We start from the raw sequence: 23,382 nt of genomic DNA on the forward strand, positions 1-23,382 counted from the left end.
GTGTATTATATAATATAGACATGTTTCATGTTGCATGACTCTACCATGGGCACTTCCTGGTACTTCCTTGGAAAAGAAAAACAACTCAGGGATGCATACTGGTTGCCGGAAACTTTTACTTATCATTTTGTGTCATCTATCTTTTTACCTAGCAATTTACAGTTTACAAGAGCCTTTCCATCTTTGCTCTCCCACCCTCTGAGCTGAGGTTGGGGCTGAGACTTCCATTTACAGAGAAGGAAACTGAGTCACAAAAATCTATCATGGCTGGCCATATGGTTATTTCCTCAGTTCTTAGGTATCATCACTGTAAGCTACACCATTGATTCAACAATAGGTTTTGATGATATAAAGATCTCTATCATATTGCAAATTCATACTGCTTATAAGACACACCTCAGTGTTTCTGAGACTTTAAATTACAGGCACTCAGAGGGAGAGACACGTATCTTGAAACTAAGGAAATGTGATAAGGTTAACGGAACAATGACTTAACAAGCATTCTAACTCTGAGGCACTGTGTACAATTTACCTTCTCAACCACATTGTAAACTCCTGCCTGCAGGGCATTTTTCTACACTTTTTACGTCTGTCTTCTCAAAATGCTTAATATAGTGGCTTCTGCACAGTACGCTCTCAGTTGTTTGATAAACGAGTCTATTTCCTCTAAAAACAAAAGCTAAAAGAAACCCTTATTTTTCATTCTTAAATTTCCTGGTGCTAAAAATTCCAAGAGAATACATCTGGAAATTTACAAGAGCAGCATTTTTCTGTTGTTTCTGGGGCGATCTTGTTTAGTGACTAAGAACTGAGTCGTAAGATTGCCTTTCTGAGAAAGACAAATGTCATGATATCACTTCTATGTGGAAACTGCAGTATGATACAAAGAACTTATTTACAAAACAGAAACAAAGTCACAGACACAAAAACAAACTTACAGTTCCTGAAAGGGAAAGGAAGTAGGAGGACATAAACTAGGAGTTTGGGATTAACACATACACACTACTATATATAAAATAGATAAAAAACAAGGCCCTGTTGTATAGCATAAGGAACTATATTAAATAATTAACCATAATAGAAAAGAGTATGAAAAAGAATATATATATATTAATCAAACTGATATACACCAGACATTAACACAACACTGTAAATCAGCTATACTGCCACACAAAAAAAAATTTTTTAATTGTCTTTCTAAGTTTCTTCTTCCAGTATCATCACTTTGGGAGACTAACAAGACTTTAGAAAACTCAGGTGTCTACAAACAAAGTTGTATTTCAGAATGAAGTTCTAGATGAACTTCTAGATGAAGCTCCAGAAGTTCAGGGTTTATTATAAAATATTAGAGAAAAAAATCTTTAACATGTTTGCATGAACACAGCCTGTTTTTCCTTTAGTATCAGGTGTAACACTGTGGGGCTTACATCCGTCTACATTCGCAGTTTAGATCACCTACACATAAAAAATAAGAAAGCAAGAAATAAACCTAAGAAAACAAGATGTAAAAAAAAAAAAAACTGCAAACTGCAACCTGGAACCATGCACAAAATAGTTTGCCTCTGATCACAGTTATTTTTTGTATGAGGAGGAAAAAAATTCAACTTTTTATTTCACTCCTAGTTTAAAAACTAGTTTTTAAAAAAGTTTCTCCAACTCTGTGAAGCAAAAGAAATTAGCCTCAAGTGGCCGTAACTGAGCTTCCAATCGGATTATTGTGCAAGATTGCCTTTTATTCCCCCCCACAGTGGATAATGCGTGCTCATTGTGATTTATCTGGAGTAGGTTTCTTTTACACACTCGGGCTATATAAAGTCCAGCTAGGACTGGGAACAGGGCTTGAGGAGCACCTGAGAGGCAGCCTCCAGTCTGGGAGAATGAAACAGTTGGGAACACGAGCAGCAGCGTGTGAAATTGACGTTCTCTGCGGTATGAAACCCATGTTTGCCTCCCAGCCCAGATGAGGAGCCGTTAGAAATGGGAGACAGGATCAATATCCTCTGATTGTGCTGCTTTCCTTCTCACCCTTGATTTTAATTTCTTGCACATATCTCTGACCTAGAATGATCAAGACTCAGGCCCTGGCAGGACCGTGAACGTTTGGCCAGCTTGATTCGGCCACCTGGCAAGAGCAATGGTGATGAGGGCCTTTGTCCTGTTGGCTGTCTTTGCAGAAGCCTCTGCAAGATCTTGCACTCCAAATAAAGCAGGTAGGCTCTGGTACTACCCCATTTTCCTGGAAAGGACTGTTTCCTGATGCGTATCTTCCCAGAGCTCAAAGCTCTGTACTTATATTGTTAGGAAAATGCTGTTATGTAGCCACGTAGTCTTCTCTAGTGACTCAGATGGTAAAGAGTCTGCCTGCAATGTGGGAGACCTGGGTTCGATCCCTGGGTCCAGAAGATCCCCTGGAGAATGAAATGGCAACCCACTCCAGGATTCTTCCCTGGAGAATCCCATGGATGGAGGAGCCTGATGGGCTACAGGCCATGGGGTGGCAAAGATTCAGACATGACTGAGCGACAAACACAGAAGCACTTAAGGACCCCAATGCCCATTCGATTTTTCCTGCAGAGAGTACAAACATATTGGATAAACTTACACTTTTTAAAATTGTGAAAATGTTAGTTGCTTAGTCATGTCCAACTCTTTGAGACCCCATGGACTGTAGGCTCCTCTGTCCATGGAATTCTCCAGGCAATAAAATTCTATTGAGTAGCCATTCCCTTCTCCAGGGAATCTTTCCAACCCAGAGACTGAAACCCATGTCTCTCACATTGAGGGTGCTAGATAGATGAATAAATAGAGATAAAATCTTCGCCTTTTTTTTCCTATTTTCCATTTGATTATTGATTTTCTGTGCTGTGCCATAAACTACAATTTCATAGCATTATGCATAAATTGACATTTTAACTTTAATGTGCTCATTTCATGGGATTAAAAAATATGTATATACATATATATGATACCAGATTGAAATATACATGTATTTCCAATTCATCCAATCTGGTTTCAAAAATACCTTCCTTAAAATACGTTCAAGTTTAAACGTGGACCAGTTTTGAATACATGTTAAGAATAATGCAGATTTTACGCAGAGGTTGCAAAATCTATAAATGGGAAAGTTTAGTGACTGATGTTGGGGGGAACTTTCATCACAGCTCATGAAGAATAGTGGGGAAAATATTTTTAACCAGCTGCTTTGCATGCTCAGCTGTAATAGGAGCCCACCATATGTAAATTAATATGATTACCAGATCCGATTTCAAACCTTGTCTCTCATCTTTCCAGATGTCATTCTCGTGTTTTGCTATCCCAAAACAATCATCACCAAAATCCCTGAGTGCCCCTATGGATGGGAAGTGCACCAGCTGGCGCTTGGTGGGCTGTGTTACAATGGGGTCCATGAAGCAGGTTACTACCAATTTGTAATCCCAGATTTGTCACCTAAAAACAAGTCCTACTGTGGAACCCAGTCTGAGGTAAGTCCAAACTACACAGGGAAAAGCTGCTAAAAGGAGGCAAGTGGGCCCATCTGCTGTCCATCCTTAAAAGGATTCAAAATTCACCACTTTCCAATTAAGAGTCAGTCCCGAGTCCCAGATTTCCTGAGATGTGAGTGTTATTTAAATTCTTCTCTTCTGCCTAGTTTAGGCAACTCTCAAGATTTAAATTTTATTCTTCTAATTTGTTGCCTGAGCAGCTAGACCACCTTATGTGAGCCAAACAAACTATTGGTTTGACCAAAAAGTTCATTCAGGGTTTTCTGTAACATCTTACAGCCAACTCGATGCATTTTCCCACCTCCGTGTCACTTGGAGCTCTGAGTATGTGCTCATTGCTGCCACTCTTCTTGGGATGGATAGGTGGGCCATCTTCTACTTAAGATTTTGAAGCAGTGACAAAGTGCATTTGGAAGGCATCTTAAAGGAGAGACCAAAGTATAACACAGCCCATAACTGGGTCCTGTGAAGTACCTAGGACAGGTCATCAGAATGAAAAGGAACCACACCTCTTGTCAAGCGTGCTTGTGGAATGGAGGAGAAATTGGAGAATTCCCAGTCACAGTTCAAGGCCACAACCAGTAGCGATACAATCATGAAGAAAGGCTAGGTCTAGTATCCCTACGGCCTTGACTATAGGAGAGGGTACATCTACTAGGTCTCAGATCCCGGGGCCACATTCGCTTCCTAAAAGCCCCACAGTGATTCAGTGATCTAGTGGGAAGAATCATGGGCATGATTAACAAAAACATCTCATTTTTTAATATCCTGGTAAAATGAGCTAGAAATCATCTGTGTGGTCTCAGGCAGATCACTGCTCAGGTGAATATTGGAAATCCCCTTTAACTCTAATATTCGGTGATTTTAAAGTCTAAGAAGTCAGAGGAAAGAATCTCACAATTAGCGCTTATGATTGGAAGAAGGAAAGACCAAGAACTAGGCAGTATTGTTCTCGAGCCGGGAGATAGGTGAAGGTGTCACATAAGATTACTTGGGCAGGGGAAATCAATAAAAAGTTGATGTTGGGAGATAAGAGATTCTTGAACCAGTTCAGTTTGGTCAGAAGCCTGATAGGTATATGGATTTTTATTTTAAGTGTACCACATTCGATTAGAGTATTTTAAACAATCTTGAACAGACTTAAGAACTCTTTACAAAAATTATCAGCTCACCTACAAACAAGAATGGGTGTTATATCAATGGCAAACGTCTATGGCTCCCCATGGACTTTCTTCTGAGCCATCGTCCATCATTTTTCCAAGAACTTTCACTCACATCATGGGGGTAAAGGGCTACCCTAACTGCCTGCTTCCTTTCTCCAGTACAAGCCCCCCATCTACCACTTCTACAGTTACATCGTTTCCAACGACAGCACCGTGATCGTCAAGAACCAGCCCGTGAACTACTCCTTCTCCTGCACCTATCACTCCACCTACTTGGTGAACCAGGCTGCCTTTGACCAGAGGTAAGCTGCTCTGAGAGAGGAGGGCTGGCTGCCTTGCGCGTGTTCTGCAGTCCCTGTCAACCAGGCATGTTTCAGCCCTTATGCAAAATTCTCTCCCCTTTTCAGAGTGGCCACTGTTCATGTGAAGAACGGGAGCATGGGCACGTTTGAAAGCCAGTTGTCTCTCAACTTCTACACTGTAAGTGGTCTCCAGGCCCCCACTGCTGCCCTGTGGCCTTTACAGGAGATGATGGGATGTTTCCACAGCGTTTGTTTTCCTCTAAGCTGTATATGAAAGCCCATTCTTGAATTGGCGTTGAATCATAAGCTCAAGCCTCTTTGAAGACTGGATGCAACAGACATTCAGATTCCTAGACTGAATGGAAGAAAGGAAAGGTGTCACAGAAATAAGGTTAATCTTCCCATTTCACAGATGAGAAAATTGAGACAAGAGAAATCTTGTGAGTTACCAAAGGTCAGTAGGCGGTAAAGACAGCCACAGTCTAATTCCTAACCAAGATTAGTTTCCACTACAACCCACTCTAGAGATTTAAATTTAGGATCCAACTCTTGTTAAAACATTGGGCACAGTGTAGTGAGCTTCCTACCTGGGACAGTGGTAAGGGGAAAGTTTAGGGTGGCTGCTGCTGCCTGGCTCTTTGGTCTCCAAAGCCCTTTGCTTAGTGGGTCTCCTCTTTGTCTAATTTTGGCATACTGCCTATGTCGACACTGAAGCTAAAGGCACTCAGAATAAAACACTCCAGAGAAATCAAGTATGCAATGGCCATTAGCCCAGCTGCCCTCCTTTTACAGAGGTGATTTGTCTTTTAGATCCGCAGCTTCCAGTGAGGAGGCAATAGCCCAGGTGGCTAAAGGAAAACACAGGCAGAAATCAGAAATAGAAACCTTTACGTAAAAGATCAGAACTGGAAGATAGCCTTAAAGGCCGTCAAGTGCAACCTATTCATTTCATAAAGGAAACAATTATCCTACCTGGAGCTCCACTGACTTTGAACTCTTGGAACTCACTTTACCAGTTCCCTGAAAGTGAAAGTCACTCAGTCATGTCCAACTCTTTGCAACCCCATGGACTGTAGTCATGGAATCCTTCAGACCAGAATACTGGAGTGGGTAGCCTTTCCCTTCCCCAGGGGATCTTCCCAACCCAGGGATCCAACCCAGCTCTCCTGCATTGCAGGAGAATTCTTTACCAACTGAGCCACAAGGAGAACCCAGTTCCCAGTTCTCTGGAAGCTATTAATCTGCTGAACTTAGAAGGTGAGGTGTAGAAGGGATCCTAGAATAACCTAGTTCATTTTACAGAAAAGGATCTAAAACCTTATGAGAAAATGATCTGCCCAAGACCCCACTTGTGGTCTAGAGCAGTTCCCAGTCTGGAACAAGGTCAGTAGGCGGTAAAGACAGCCACAGTCTAATTCCTAACCAAGATTAGTTTCCACTACAACCCACTCTAGAGATTTAAATTTAGGATCCAACTCTTGTTAAAACATCGGGCACAGTGTAGTGAGCTTCCTACCTGGGACAGCGGTAAGGGGAAAGTTGTAGGGCAAACTTACCAAGTGTCATGACCCCTAACATTTTGTTGTTGTTGTTCAGTTGCACAGTTATGTCTGATTCTTTTTGACCCCATGGACTGCAACACGCCAGGTTTCCCTGTCCTTCACCATCTCCAGGAGCTTGCTCAAACTTATGTCCAGTGAGTTGGTGATGCCATCCAACCATCTCATGCTCTGTCATCCCCTTCTCCTCCAGTCTGACATGCACAGGCCCTTTTCAAGGCCCTGTGTCTAATTTTGTATTCAAAGATTTAATTCTTTTCTTTCAAGAGGGCTCTCTAAATAAGCTTCAAGGTCCCACAAAACCTAGATCTGCCCCAGGCTACACACCACTAGTGATTAAGTCCTGAGAAAAGGAATCCCATACAACCCTTGACCTATATTGGCAGGGCTCGATGCAATGTGGATCACCAGGGTGATGAAAGAATGGCAAAACCACTGAAGTAACTGAGGAAGTTTCTCCAGGAAGGAAAATAAGCTTTACACATGGCAACAGACCCACGGACATGTTGATGATGGGTGACCTTTACTACTGAGTCCCTGTCCGGAAGTATAGGATTGTTGCTTTAACCAGATAAAACTGTAGATATGACCCCATGAAGATTTTACGACAGGTGGGAATGGAGAGGCACCATGATTGTCAAAATGCATCATTCACCATCAGTTATGTGGAGTGAAGTTTCAGACATGAATGTCAAACCTTAGATCTTTTTATAGAAAAAACAAAAATCAGGAAGCATGTCCTCAGCATCACCAGGCCATCCTCTGGGCTAAACCGACTGCTTCCTTGAACTGCTAGAAATGAGTTCTTGCTAAGGCCTTCTCTAGGGCCCAACACAACCCTTACCAGGACAAATGAATCTTGGCAACGAGGGGCCTCTGAGGTTACAACCGAGATTTTGGTACTGATTAACATTCCCGCAATGGGCTCGGTTTCCTGTGCCTTACCCATGTGGTTGGTATTTTTCTTCTCCTCCCTTCTTCCACTTTCAGAGCATTCTTGTGTGCTTTTGAAGCAACAGCTGCTCCCTGCATAAATTTCCATCAAATTAGCAGAGACAGAGCCGTACCCTGCCTGGGGCAGTGGAATCAGCACACTGCTAATTGCCCAGGATTCCAAGAGCTCCAAAAGCGGGGCTCCAAAACCACCAGTTCTGCTCAGCCTGCTTCCTCTCCTCTCTCTCCATCCTCTTCTGCTTGTTACTGCGAATGGTTCTATAGTTGGTATTCTTGGTGAAAAGTTTTTTTTTTAATCTCTCAATCCCAAATAAAGAAAGGTAGTCAACTTGCAGAAGTAGCCTAACATTGAGGTTAAGAAAATAGGCCTTGACATCAGAACACAGGTTGGAAGCTTGGTCCCCTATTTACTGTAGTATGACCTTGGGCAAGTTAGTTAACTCCTCTTGGTCTCCACCTACAAATTTGTTCAATGGGGATAATAACAGCACTTACCTGAGAGGTTTGTTATAAGGGTTAAATGAAATAATCCTTATAAAACACTTTGCCCAGTTCCTGGCACAAATAAGTGTCTGAGGAAATAGTCATTCTCATAACTGGAAACTTTGGCCTCATTTTTAAAATACCTCTGCTCTTTGGCTATGTCCAGTCTTAGTTGCAGCATGTAAGCTCCCTGACCAGGGGTTGAACCCAGGCTCCCTGCATCGGATAATCAGAGTCCCAGCCACTGGATCACCAGAGAGGTCCCCAGACCTCATTTAAACTGGAAACTGAGAGCTCCTAGCTCTAGCATTGTTACTTTTATAGGGTTGAACGTCAATGTCAGAGTGGCATTAGGCTGACTTTTATTCAATCAAAATGGTATAGGCTGTTGATTTTAGTCAGACAGAAACAAATGACAAAGCTGGGATGGAACAAATGTAAGAAATAGAGACCAAAATCATAGACTTCCGGAGTCAGAACAAACCTCAGAGGTGATTAATGTAGACCTTCCATCTAATGCCCCAAACCCTCTGCAAGACAGTTGGGGGATGAACTCCCTATCTCTTCCAAGGACGATGACAAATTGGGCCTTCCCATTTAGGTCAACATGTGAAATCTGATGTCCTGAACTCTGGTCCATTAGTCCCAATTCTCTCCTCTGAAATGATACTGCTGAAGGTCCTTCAACTAGCTTAAGCCTGTCTTTCCCAAACGAAATATCATCCCCCTCTTGGTGGTCCGTTCATCATCCTATTCACTCTTCTCTGAGTATGATCCCCTGGGTTAACGCTCCTACGAAAAGGTGGAGCCCAGAATTTGCCAAAACAAATTGCCTGGGTATTAAAGGGTGACGTTCTCTGGACATAGGTCCCTAATTTTCATGTTATTAAGAAAGTAGGGGGGACACACTGAGCATTGCCTTCTGACAGGTGAGAAGTAGAGAAACTGACCATCAAAGGTGTTTCTTCTCAGAAATTGAATTAAGGGTGAAGATTGTGTTTGACCCTTTGTAACAATCAGGAGGGTTCCTCTGCAAGTGGAGGCATTCCTGTATTCCAATTCCTGGTTCCTAGGAGATGGGGGCCAGGAGAAGTACCTCTGGCTACATTAGTGATGATATTATCATCCTCCGGTAGATCCTACATTTGGAAACAGTCCCTTGAAATAAATCTCAGAAAATAATAAGGAACATTGGAAGCCACTATCCTCTGCTGCTTCAACTTGCACATTAAGCTGATAACTTTTAAGAATGTTATTGTTTAATCATTACAACCATTTAAATGGTGCAGGGGGCTGAGAGAAGGGAAGAAAAAAAATTGACTTCAGGGTAACCGAGTCAGGAGGCCCTGGCTGGACCTGCGATTGATAAGATAATGGAAGAGACCCTAGAAGATGATTCCGAACCCTCTTGTCAATTCCCTAACTTTGACCCTTAGGGAGTTAAGGTCTATTTTATCTAGATGTCCTTGCTGTCATTGTTTACCTATTGCAGTTCTATAAATCTCTAAGTTCATGAAACTCAGTTTTTTCATTAGTATCCTGGTCTAAGCTTTATGCTCCTATTGCATATAGCCACCATCATAGAAACATTTCTGCAAGGCAGACAAAGGCAAAAGGTATTCCCATTTTGCAGATGGGAATACTAAGGATCAAAAGGCTGACTTGCCTGTGTGAGTCCCAAGTTAGTGGTGGGAACTAGGATTAATCCAGGATCCTTGCCTTGATTCCCCTGTACTTGAATCATGGCAATGAGTCCCAATTGTCCTTGAATTGAAGCCATAGTCTCCTGGATCCACCCCTACAGTCTAACTTCCTCTCCTGCCCTCCTCACTCCCTGCCTCTCCCCACCTCCCCTTTACTCACTCTCGTTCCAGCAGACTGGCCACCCTGCTGTCCTGCTTGCCACTGTCTCCCCCTAGGGCCTTTTCCTGCATGGCCTGATGCCTGCCTGGCATCTCCTCCCTCTAGTCTTGATTCAAATGTCACTTCCTCAAGGAAGCCTCCCAACCACTGTACTTCAAATTAAAACCTGTTCCCTCCTTGCACTCCCAATCCACCTTACCCTGCTCTACTTTTTTTTCCATGGTTTTTCTATACAGAATACTATAGTCTATGCTAGCCATATAATTCATTTAATCTACTGTCTGCTGTCCAACTCCCTTGCTAGAACATCAGGTGGCTGGAGACAGAGATCTCTGCTTGTTCACTGATAAATCTCAACAGACAGGACAGCCCGACTTAGAGATTCAACATAGAGGGCAGTTTCTGACACATAGCAGGTGATTAGAAAGTTGTTTCTGCTGTTAATGTTAGCTGAACTGGGAATCAAAGTAAAAACTTTCCAATCCAAGCTGGAATCTGCTCAAGGAAATCCAGCGTTGCTGGATTCCACTCTTTTTCCATCAAGCAAGTCTTGCTCCTCGTCAGCATAGATGCGACATACAGTACATGTCTCACTGTAACCAGCAAACCCAGTTATATGATGTCCTCATCCATGCTTAAATGGCACCAGGATCCTAGGAGGTACAACTTCTCTGGCCCTCGAGGGTCTCACTGTGGCCTCACGAGCCTGTGTCTTTGGGTTGATCTTCACCCCCCCACCCCGTCCTGATGTATCTGCTCCTGTCAGACCAAACTACTCAGCCTGACAGATCATAATGCCCAGTGTCAATTTCCTTCCAAAGAATGCCAAGTTCTCCACTAAGAAAGAAGCGCCTTTTATCCTGGAGACATCCGAAATCGGTTCAGATCTGTTTGCAGGAGTAGAAGCCAAAGGGTTAAGCATTAGGTAAGTATGTATTCTTATTGTCTGTATTTGTAAATACAAAGATGAGAAAAAAATACCAGACCAGAGGCTTTTTAGTCACCCAGCGTTTCTAGGCATATAATTCTCAGGCTTAAAGTGAGATGAGTTTTGTTTCATTTTCAGGTTTAAAGTGGTTTTGAACAGCTGTTGGGCCACACCCTCGGCTGATTTCATGTATCCTTTGCAGTGGCAGCTGATCAACAAGGGGTAGGTACGGTTCTATGGACCAGAAGCCTGAGTGGTGGGACCGGGTGATCCGGGGTGACTCTGGCTCGGGACAGCTTGGGAGGAAGAGATGGAGCCTGTTGGGGCCACATTAGTGACTTCCTCTGTGTTTCCAGACACAGAGTAATGATACCAGGAAAAGCTTACACAGTGCTTTCTAGGTACCAGATACTATCCCTAGAGCTTTATCATGTACTCACTCACTTCCCTGACAACAGGTGAGAATGATTACTATCATCTGAGGCATGGGAGGGGTTAAGTAATGTCACAGAATTAGTGTATGTGTGTGTTTATGGGGAAATGGGCACGTTGGATTCAAATCCAGTCCATTTGACATCAGAACCCAGATGAGGACTAAATTAGATGTCCATGTAAAAGGTTTAGCATATAGTACCTGGTTGGTATCCAATCAATTTTAATATCATTGTTTTTATTTACTAATAATTCCATGGGTAATTCTTAAAATTTGGAGTAGAGGACTAAAGTATTGGAATTACAGCATAGAACACTGATTCTAGAAATCATACATAGATGGTTTAGAAATAGTACACAAGAGGTATAAAGACCAGCTTAGAGGCTGTGGCAGCTCTAGAGCCCAAGGTGATAAGACCTGAATCAACGTTGTAGCTAAGTGAATGACAAGGTCATCCAACGCCATCCAAGCGGGGAGAAGCAATAAAAATTTAGCAACCGATCGGATATACTAGAGGGAAGGACAGGGCACAGCGTCTGAAGAACATGTGACTAAGAATGCTTTCTACTGTTATTGGTGGATTGTGAAGATGAGGAATAGTTTGTAAGCTCCCAGGGAAGAGGGGTTCTGGGTAAGAGAGTCTGGATTCTCCTTGAGTTCATGATGACATGCTGACTCTGAGATGACAATTGTCTAGAAACCCTTAGAATTGTAACTTTGGAAAACAAAAGAGAGGAGGAGTGTACTAGAGATGCAGGCATTGTCCACACAATGCACAGTAAACTCAGAAGAGGCCATTCCCCAAACCGAAGCAGACAGTTACACCGAAACTCATCAGGGCTAAGCAAAAATACAGGGGCCAGGGACAAAGATGATGAGATAACAAAGAAAAAGCCACTTTGGATCTTTATCTATATTTATTTAAGAAGCATTCATACAGCCCTTGGGCTTCCCTTGAGGCTCAGCTGGTAAAGAGAAGAAAGAAAGTTGCTCAGTCGTGTCCTACTGGTTGCGACCCCATGGACTGTAGCCTACCAGAGTCTTCCGTCCATGGGATTTTCCAGGCAAGAACACTGGAGTGGGTTGCCATTTCCTTCTCCAGGGGATCTTCCCGACCGAGGGATCAAACCTGGGTCTCCCGCATTGTAGCCAGACGCTTTACCATCTGAGCCACCAGGGAAGTCCATGCTAGAGACCTAGGTTTGATCCCTGGGTTGGGAAGACCTGCTGGAGAAGGGAAAGGCTACCCACTGCAGTATTCTGGCCTGGAGAATTCCATGGACTGTATAGTCCATGGGGTTGCAAAGAGCTGAACACGACTGAGTGACTTTCACTTGATAGAGCTCTTACAATATACCAGACACTGCTCTAGACGGGTATTTTACAAATACTTTTTTCAATTTCATTAAAATTCCTATAAAGTAGGTAGTATAATAATCCCTATTTTATAGATGAGGAAACTGAGGAACAGGCAGATTCAAATTCCACAAGTCTAAGCTAGTAAAGGGATGAAGATCTGAGCAGCATTATGGACAGAGGAGCCTGGCAGACTACAGTCCATGGGGTCGCACAGAGTAGAACATGACTGAGTACACGTGTGCACACGCACACACACATCACCTTAGAACACCAGGTAGGACAGGTCAGTAAGGGCCACATGCAAGCCACCTATCTTCCTGCAGCGATGACAGCTCAGACTGGGTCCTTATTTCATATGTTATTGAACGAGTCATTTAGGTTTTGCTGTTGGTACAAATCCAATGACTTCAGAGAGATTCTAAAATAAATTATTGACCTATAGGGACCTTGAAATTACCAATAGGCATTGGGAACCCTCTCTTAAACAATAGCCACACCAGGGCAAAGTCTTCTGGCACTTCATGGAATTGTCCCCTTAGGTAGTTCTGGTACTCTTGCTCACTTAGCAGATGTGTGATATGACAGAAAAGGGAATGCTTGTGACTTTGGGGTAGTCTCGACAAGTGGTCCTCGAGCTCTAGTGCGGACAGGATTTCCTTCGGGTGCCTGCTGCTCATGCAGACACATCGCAAACCCACAACTTCCGAAGATCCCAAGGTGAAACCTGGGAATCTGCATTTAAGTGCTGCTAAATCAAAGAAGCCCTGACATAGGGGCAAACTCTGCCTAGTTGAAACGGCCCCTTGAGGTTGGAGATATATGCACAAAGATCAGTGCCAAAGGGGAGAATTAGAAAGTCCACTCCATAACCTCCCACAAGCTTTTGGTTCACACCAGGCCCTTTGGGAGGAAAGCCCAGTTTTCAAGATGCCTGGAGAGATTGGAATAAATAGGTTGTCAGGAATTTTGACCTCAGGTGGGGAAAGGAGACTCCTGTGATGACGGTATACAAGCCTCCCTCTGGACGTTCTACAATCCTGAGATACCTGTCATGGACAGGCAAATGCCACAGTCAGCACCAAGAGACAGAAGTGCCAAGGCATCTAGGCCTGCCCATGGCTTACCTCCTGCCTGCCGCCAACAAAGCTCTACTTACGTTGTTTTCCACTGGCTGACACCAGGCCTTGGACACTCCAGCAGCAACGATCTATTTTAAGCACTTAGTCTTGAATTCGTATGAGGATCTCGGGTTTAAAGACCGAATGATCCTTCAGGAGTCTTGTTTCACAGCTTGGAAAATGCCCCCAGCTCTCTTACCACTCAGAGGCCTCCACCAACAGAACCCCGCTTCTGGCCTTGGTCAGATAAAAGGTGCAATGTTCATGCCTCATTTCACTCAATGACTCTCAGAGTTAACATCCCTTCTGTCCTACCTCTAATTTGGCCCCTAATGTCTGATTCTGATAGAGAGGGGGCAGGGGAGGGTCCACCATGAAGGTTCCCTGGGGTGGTTGCTCTGCTCTCTGTTGTATGTCTTGAGTTGAACAAAAGTAGAGTCAGAGGGACATACCAGAAGAGGCATGAACTTTGGGGTCCAAGCAGGGCTGTTCACTGGTCTTGAGCTTTTGAACCCATAGACCTTTCTTCCACAGAGGACAGATCCTGATGCTTACCATCACCTGTACACAAGTCCCCACATTCTGCGGCCCCTGTATATTCCCAAGAAACACTGTGTCTCTTCCAAACACCTGGCTGAATGTCTGGCACTTATGTAGAGAATCCATATGTGCTGAGCAAATGAAAAATTACTGTGCTTAAACCAGGGTTTCCCAGTCTCAGCACCATGGACTCTTTGGGCCAGATCAGTCTTTGTTGTGCGGTCTGTCCTGTGCCCTCCAAGACATTCTGTAGCATCCCTGATCTCTACCATTTAGACACCAGGAGCATTCCCCTGTCCCCCAAGTCATGACAACCACATGCCAAATGGCCCCCAGGTGAGAACAATGGGTTTCAACCCATGTCCATCTATGTTATCTTTTATTTTTTTCTTTTACTGCAATGTACTTTTGGAATTTTGTAACTTCCCAATAGCACGTTCTCCTTACAGAGAATTTAGGAAAAAAAAAAAATGTCCATAATAGCCAGGGTTAACATTTTGGTAGTATCCTTCGAGCCATTTTTTTCTGTGCGCATATTAAAATATCGCTTTTTTACCGAAGTAGTTACTTATAATAGAATGGACATAAAACTTAAGTAATGTAAATTCACATTCCCAGTGGCAAAACCTCACAATACACACACAGCAGTGTGTTGGGTGTGACCTGGGCAGAGGTGGCTGTGCCCGCAGAGTGGGAAACGCTGCTCCTAGCACCATCTCTATTTTGGACGCATGCTGAGAGTCTGGACATATTCCAGTCCGCAAGGACACTGTCTTGGGGGTTTCATTTCTTTGGGACAGAGATGTGATGACTTACCAGATGTGTGGCTTCTCAGAAGTTGTTTCACCCTGGTTGTACTCTGTCTGTAGAATAGGGATGACCACAGCCATCTCATAGCTCCTCAAAGAGACCCCAGAGAAACGAAGATAAGTGAGATGCCACCAGTCAAAGTGCTTCCAAAGGATAGCGTGCCGTGTAACAGCCCAGAGGAGGCTACGCATGGCTTTGCCTCAGACACTCTTGCTGGAGTTCACGAGGTGACCTTGTCTCCCCTGCTTCCCTCCCTCTACCTCGTGTGCTCCAGCTGCCCCACGGATGAAACCGTCCTTGTGCATGAGAACGGGAAAGACCACAGGGCAACCTTCCAATTCAATGCCTTCCGGTTCCAGAACATCCCCAAACTATCTAAGGTGTGGTTACACTGCGAGACGTTCATCTGTGACAGTGAGAAGCTCTCCTGCCCCGTGGTGAGCCACCCCTCCCTGGAACGAGAGTGTTACCTGAGCCTGTGTGTGGCGGGGGAAGCAGTGTTTGAGAAGCTGTATATTTTTTTAGCTGGGAAATTATCAGTAGACCCTGTAGGTGTGTGCTGAGGACATTCTGGAGGAAAGGATGCTGAGCATGGGAGCAGATGTCCCAGGCAGTTCTGCCCCGCCACCAACAAGCCACATGGTCTGGCCCATGTCACTTAACCCCTGAGCCTGGTTTTCCCATCTTTAAAGAGAGAGCCATGATGAGTAATGGCGGCCCTTCTCTTCAGAGAGCAGTGTTAGGGAAAATGAAAGCAATAACATGTGGAAATGCTTTGGAAAAGTTAAAAGGATAAGGGAAATTCAAAATCCAGGTGATAGCAGTAAGCTCTGGGTGGAAGGCAAAGGTACTTTTAGCTCTTGACTTACCAGCCTGAGGGTCCATCTCTGGGACTTGTGATGAACCAGAGATGCTGTAGGAATTCCCACATGAGATCATAGTTGTTCTGATCACCTGAGAGAAAGCGCCCAGCTTCCCAGACATGTTTAGTGCAGCTCATGCAGGGCGGTCAGTTTCCCTTCTGCTTCTCCCCCAAGAAGTTGCTGCAAGATCAAACAACATGCAGAGAGAATTCAGGTGGGAGACAGTTTTCCACTGGGAGCTGATGTGAACCTGGGCCTTAGAGCAGTGGTTCCAAAGTGTGGTCCATGCAGCCTCAGCATCACTTGGGAACTTGTTAGGTGAGGATGCAAATTCTCAGCCCCCTACCCCAGATCCACCTGATTCAGACACTCTGGGTGGGCCCAGCCATCTGTGCTTTAGCAAGCTCTTAGGGTAATTCTGAGGCATGCTCCAGTTTGAAAACCACTGCCTTAAAGACCTCAAAGCGCTTAATTCCAAACTGTTACCTCCTCCAGTCTGTTTGGACCAGAGACCTTGGTGAGGATGGACACAGTGTTTCTGAAGAGGGTACCTGCTCACCTGTAGTAACCAACAGAAATAGAGATGATAATCTCTATTTCTGTTGATCCCTATTTGGCCAGACAGTAGTCACTTATGCACAAACAGATAAAGGGAATGCAGTAGAGAAACATTTAACTGTTCCTGGAAGGATAATCCTGGAAGGATAATTGGTATTACCTTTAAAAAACAAAAATGAACCGGGACACATTTTGCAGGTGTCCACATCTCAAACCACTCTGACAACAGTACCTATGGGCAGAAGTCTTACTTCTCATCAAAAGAAACAGGGTCAGTTCCCTCCCACACGCTACGTGGATTTGTTCTAGATTGAAGAGTTCATGATGGAAAGATTTCTTCCTTTTTGTCAAGTCAGAGAAGGGATGAGATACATCTCTCACTTAGTTATAAAAGTATAAGGGAACTAGTATCTGAGGTCCGGGGGATTTTTACTCCATCAAGTTTGTGACTTCTGAAAAAAAAAAAAAAATCTCTTTTCTCTCCTGTGTTTGTCTCTGATCCCACCTCCGCCCTCCCCTCGTCTCCCCTTGGCTTCTGCTGGGTCTCCAGACTTGTGACAAGCGGAAACGCCTCCTCCGGGACCAGACTGGGGGCGTGCTGGTGGTGGAGCTCTCCCTCCGTAGTAAGCTTCTCTGTTTTCCAAACAGTTGCCTTCCTGTCGGGCTATGTCCACAGGCACGGCCAGTTTGAGCATTTTCACTGAATTGCCAAACCAGTTGTGCCTGTAGACACAACCTTTACCCGCAACGAGTCTCCCCACCTGGGGACGGTGGGGAAGTTTGTTAATTACCCTAAAAAAGTTGGGCCTGTGGCGGCAATTCCAATGCCCTGCAGGGACTAGGAAGTGCTGAACTTCCAGACATGGTCTGCAGGCAATAATAATAGAAAACAAAGCTACTACGGCATCCAGGGAGAAGACGATGGCACCCCACTCCAGTACTCTTGCCTGGAAAATCCCATGGACGGAGGAGCCTGGTGGGCTGCAGTCCATGGGGTTTCGAAGAGTCGGACACGACTGAGCGACTTCACTTTCACTTTTCACTTTCATGCATTGGAGAAGGAAATGGCAACCCACTCCAGTGTTTTTGCCCAGAGAATCCCAGGGATGGGGGAGCCTGGTGGGCTGCCGTCTATGGGGTCACACAGAGTCAGACACAACTGAAGTGAAATAGCAGCAGCAGGGCATCCAGGGCAATTCAACAAACCAGTAAAGGAGCGAGCTTGGCCTGGGTTGGTGCTGGGGTTTTAGAAATAAAGGAGCCCCATATGGGTCTCATCTTCTAGAATGTACCATCCAGCAAAGAGAGAGAGATGCTAAATGCTAAGGGAAAGGGAGATGATTGTTCATCGTAGTGGGGGAAGCAGGGTCTCTGGGAATGGTCAGGTGGGCAACTCAACCTAGTCAGGCTTAAGGAAGACCTTGTGGGTTGTCTTGAAGTCAGGCCCTCAAGGGGGCTGTGACATCAAGGGTGGGCAAGCCTGTGGCAAGCCTGGAGTCACCAAACTCTGGCCAGGAACCCAAACCCAGTCACTGCCTGATTTTGTATGATCTGCAATCTAAGGATGATTTTTCCTTTTTATGTGGTTGAAAAAAATCAAAACAGTATTTCATAACACTCAAAAATTATATGAAATTCAAATGTCAGTGTTTCTACAGAAAGTTTTATTGGAACATGGCCACACTGGTTCATTTAGGGGTTGTCGCCACTTGCTTTCAACCACCTCAAGTGGTTGCAATAGATACCGTGTGGTCTGTGAAACTGAAAATATTTATTATCATCTGCTCTTTCCAGAAAGTTTACCAAGCCCTGCTATAGAAAGCTGAGAAGAGAATGGTGAGATGAAGCCTTGTCAAGCCTGCTAGAAATTATGTCCTAAAGGCCATGGGGAGTCTGTTGGTTTAATCAGGGGAAAACCAGTCAGGTTTGTGTTTTAGGAACACAACTGCTCCCTCTGTGATATTTTCTTAAAGCTTCTGCATTTTCTCTTTACTCACTACAGGCAGGGGATCCTCTGGTCTCTATAGCTTCTCAGGTAAGGAAAAGAGCTCCATGCAATGTTTTTAACAGGCAGATGTGTGTTTCAAAGGGGCTTCCCAGGTGGTGCTGGTAGTAGAGAACCCACCTGCCAATGCAGGGTTCGATCCCCGGGTCAGAAAGATTCCCTGGAGGAGGGCACGGCAATCCACTCCAGTAACCTTGCCTGGACAGAGGAGCCTGGCAAGCAATAGTCCATAGAGAGTTGCAGAGAGTCAGACACGACCGAAGTGACTTAGCATGCACATGTGTTTTTTTTTAATTTATTTATTTTTTATTGAAGGATAACTGCTTTACAGAATTTTGCTGTTTTGTCAAACCTCAACATGAATCAGCCATAGGTGTACATATATCCCCTCCCTTTTGAACCTCCCTCCCGTCTCCCTCCCCATCCCGCCCCTCTAGGTTGATAGAGTCCCTGTTTGAATTTCCAGAGCCATTCAGCAAATTCCTCTTGTGTTTTAAAAGAAGCTTACCTTTGGTCCCTTAAGAATTAAAAGGTATACTTTAAAGCACACCTGAATGATGTGGAGGGGGACTGGAGGTAGAGGTCTCTCTCCAGCCAGCCTCTGAGCTCAGAAGGGAGGGAGGAGCTGGGGGCGAGTTGGATGAAGCAGAACGGGACCCCTACCCCCAGCCCCACCAAGTCTGAGCACAGACATCACCAGGTGGTTTCCTGGGGGTTTCTGCATTTGGAGAGCTTGAGTTTTCAATGAATTATTCATTCAACAAGTATTTCTAGTCCCTTCTGTGACCCTCCCGTCATGAACTGAGTGACCTTGAGCCATGACCTCCCCCCTGCATCCCCCAGTTTCCTCTCTGAAGCTGGGTTAATAATTGCCCGTCTCATACACAGAAGTTGTTGTGTGCATTAACTATTACAGCCAAGAGCCCTAAGCAATGCTCAGCGTGCAACAAGCATCCAGTAAATATCAACCCTAAGTACTGACTCTGTACCAGGCACTCTTCTAGGCGGTGCAACTATCACAGTGAACAAAACAAGCAGGGCTGCTGCCCTTCCTAATACGTGTGAAGTGGGGCGGGTGGGAGATGAACAGTGATTTAGACAGCAGCCCAAGAAGCCTCTTAGAGGAAGAAGGTCTCATCAAACGATGAGAAGGAGGTAGCTCTGCGAGAGGATGGGCAAGACAGCTCTATTTATTCATAAACTCACAGATGTAGGCTTTGCTCTCATAATTACAGGAAATCGTGCAAATCAATTCTTTATGATACCCGGATTCTCATTCTTAAAGGAAGTTCTACAGCTAACGCCATACAGTGAAAAGGACCATCACTATATTATTTAAGTTCAGATTCCCATTTGTCAGAGTTCCCTATCCTGAGCTTATCTTTTGGGTTCTTTGCACTGATGAAGGTGAGCTATGGAAACCCTGGAGGATGAAACAATCTGACTATGTATACAACGTGCAGAGTTTTATGAAAACCCACTCAGCGCCCTTGAGTGGACCCTTTGATGCTGATTCTTTTGCTGAGTTCTCCTTGCTCCTTGTCGAACTGTTTCTCTCTCCTTTCCTGTCTGGTCCACAGATGTGCTCTATCACCTCATCGTGATGCTGGGGGTTTGCGCTGTGTTATAAGGGAGAGCTGGGCAGGCAGGTGCAGCTCCTCCACCAAGACCATCTCCTCTGTCCATGACAAACCACATTTATTGCGCTGCCAAAAAAAGAACAAACAAAAGACCATATCGTTGGGGAGCAGAGAATAGCGCTTGGCCAAATATGTGTTCCGGCGATCTTTGTGAATTTCAGTGATCGTTTTTTTCTTTGGTGCCCCACTTCCTCCTGTGACTTCCTGTGGCTCTTAGGTTCTGCCGTCTCTCCCCTGCAGCTGGCGGGGAAGTCTCCTTTCCCCAGATTCAAGTCGGGGCTGCAGCAGACTCCTTTGAAAGTTATTCTAATTTGAAAAGAGTAGCAACCAAGCACAGCTGAACATTTTGAGGAGACGATAGAGAATAAGCACAAAGTCAGCACTGGGGACAGAACGCACAGGAACAGCCAACTCTGCCGAAGGGGCCTTTGTCAACAAGGCTATGCAATTCCTATCTAAGAACCAGGGTTGAGCCACTAGGCAGGGGTTTTAATCTTTCAAGTGATGATGTGGAAATCAGAGCAGAAACGTTTAGTTTGCTCCAAACTGAACAGTATGAAGGGGAAATGATTCTTGAGAAATCCCCATGAGTGCTAACCTAATTTTTTTTTTACTATAAAGTTTTAAGATATGTATAGACATTACGTAGGTAGATACTCACTATGTTTATAGCTGATATAGACTTCTAAGATGAGAAGAAAATGACAAATTGAATAGGACTCAAGCTGCAAAAGGAATAAAACATTAGCATTAGTTTCACATGTTAATACAGCATTGCCTAAACGAAACTGCTGCTTGCAACATGCCTCAGAGGGACTACCGTGACAGGTTCTCTGCAGCTTGGCAATCCCATCCTACTATGCCTTGTGATGCCCAAGGCTCTCACTATTTTTGTTCACTCTGCTAAGAAATCTTCATTCAGAGAATGGCCTGACCTCATTTAGCCTTGACTGCGACATTCAAGCCCATATCTGTTTTTATCTCACTGACCTGTATCGTTCAGATGGAACCAACAAAACATCAGAAACATAAATGCAAAGAAAATGAAAACAAATGGCCAGTGAAACCATGTCGTGTCTGATGCTGAGAGCACTGCCACTCCAGTGACCCAGAAAACAAAGAAAAACTGAAAGAAGTTGTCCTGGTAGAGAATCGGCAGATCCCAGAAAATATATTGAGGACCCCAGTTTGAGGCTAGCAGCTGGGGTGTCATTGGAAAAGCCTGAGCTTTAAATTCTGTTCCTTGTCTTGTATAGATTGGGCTTATTGTTGGAAAACATGTCAACTTGTATCTCTGCATTTAATGTATTTGAGAAGTTTTAAGATCTGTAGTTTGATGGTGCTTTTAAATGGTGTTAATGAACTCAGAAATTAAACTAATTCTAAAATCTCTGGAGACACAGAGTGCGTGTGTAGCAATAGGTTACATTAAAATAAGTCAGTGTAGTCGAACTGGTCTCAAAGCTGGTACTCCAACCATTTGGGATCTCTTCTTCCTATAAATTCAGAATTTTTATAGCTAGGCTTTACTTCAAAAGGACAGAAGATATAATTTATCGGTTCTAATCAAAAACTCTTTAATAGCATACTCACAGCCATAATCACAAATCCTTGGCTGTCAGAGTAAAACAATGTTGTGGTAGTTTTGCTTTGTTTTATCATAATGTTTAATGATCTTGTATCTCTTTGTGGTGCTAATAAATAAAATGTCTTAAAGTAAATAAACAATGACTATAGCTTACAGTGTTAATATATCATGTTGATAGCCAATTCTTCAATCCACTCAGGGGTTTCTACAACTAGAATTTCTTAGATCCACATATATTCCACTGGTGTTCAACCATTCTATCCTACATTTGCATTTGAAAATTCCAATATTGGGTTTCTGTGCAAGGAGGTGCAGCCATTTCACATGATGAGTGTTTGGAGGAAAAGTTTTTGTGGCCATCACTGTCTCTAAGGCCATCATGTCTCAGTAGAAACTGCACGTTTAGACTTGAAGTTAACTAACAGGTCTATGATATTTGGTTGTATGTTTCATGTCTCACAATTTCTCTATCACTAAGAGAAAGCTACTCTCCAAACATTCTGTCTTGCAAATTCCCACTAGTGCTGAAGAAAAAAGAGACATTGAGAGGAGGAGGGAATAATAATTTCCCCTTTAGGCATCCTTGGTTAATATAGAAGCAACCTGGATACAGATTTTAGGAAATTGCTCTTATCGAAATTCCTGGTTATGAGTCCTAAAGACACCTCTCTCTCTTAACTTGAATAATTCAAAGGATATACATAGAGAGACATGGACATATACACATACATATATATACTGAGCGTACACATGCACAGAAATGTCTACATTGGCCAGCTGATAGATACAGCTTTACCTATAGCTATAGAGAGATAGATATAGAGAGATGTATGTATATACTCAGCATATGTGTATATATGAGTCTATATCTGTGCATGTGTATGTATATATGTGAATGTGTGAATATGTATATTTAGGCACACGTGTGTGTGTGTATATATATATTCTCCAGGCATGTGTGTGATTGGATGCCAAAAGTTTGTGTCATAATGTCTGATGAAAAAGGCAGAAGTAGCAAAGTCTTTACTATGTGAACATAACTGTGTAAGCTTGTGGGCTAGGGCTGGAAGGGAACAAACACCCACACTTGATACAAATACAAAGACTGGACCATAATAGCCGATTATCACATCCCACCCCATCCCTACATCTGTGTGTCATTTTCTAATTGTCTTTCAATGCACGAATATTGGGTTTCTCAGTTGCTTCCGCTCTTTTGCACATACCTCTATTAGTCTGTTACATTGCATGACTAGTATGCTTCCTCTCTCCCAGTAAACTGAGAGCTAAAGATCATGGAAAGTTTCATATTTTCTTGTGTCTCTCACTGTGGTACCTGGCACAGAGTAAATACTCAATACATGCTCTTTGAATTAATGAAATGTTTATAAGGATGGATAGATACATGGGTAGAGGAATAGATGGATATGTGGATGGATGGATGGATGGATGGGAACTGGCCAGTCTCCCTGAGAGACCCTAGAGCAGAAGCTGCCTTGTTTGCTTTCATGATGGGACAAAGTGCTAGCACTCAGAAACCCTGATCCCAAACAAGGGAAGAAGGTATCAGGCATGAAGAGCAACTTTTGGCCCATGGTCTCCATGCCAAGGTAGCTCCATGTTTCCCGTATATAAATGCCTCTTCCTCTCTCCTTCTAAGCATCAGTCACGAGCTTCAATCTTTGATGCTGAAGGGCTTTGGAGAGGAGCAGA

At 43.9% G+C, this 23,382-nt stretch overlaps 1 protein-coding gene across 1 annotated transcript; it reads left to right on the forward strand.

Annotated features, from left to right (window-relative positions):
* Window positions 1-2,067: 2,067 nt before the first annotated feature.
* Window positions 2,068-21,547, forward strand: TECTB (tectorin beta). Its single transcript, XM_040255104.1, has 10 exons — window positions 2,068-2,210; window positions 3,292-3,482; window positions 4,826-4,968; window positions 5,074-5,146; window positions 10,649-10,752; window positions 10,894-10,977; window positions 15,290-15,452; window positions 16,987-17,059; window positions 18,439-18,471; window positions 20,022-21,547. The coding sequence occupies exons 1-10, from the start codon at window positions 2,135-2,137 to the stop codon at window positions 20,069-20,071; spliced, it is 990 nt and encodes a 329-aa protein (XP_040111038.1). The 5' UTR covers window positions 2,068-2,134; the 3' UTR covers window positions 20,072-21,547.
* The last annotated feature ends 1,835 nt before the right edge of the window (window positions 21,548-23,382 follow it).

The sequence above is a fragment of the Oryx dammah genome, unplaced genomic scaffold (assembly GCF_014754425.2).
Source record: "Oryx dammah isolate SB20612 unplaced genomic scaffold, SCBI_Odam_1.1 HiC_scaffold_14, whole genome shotgun sequence".
NCBI classification, from domain to species: domain Eukaryota; kingdom Metazoa; phylum Chordata; class Mammalia; order Artiodactyla; family Bovidae; genus Oryx; species Oryx dammah.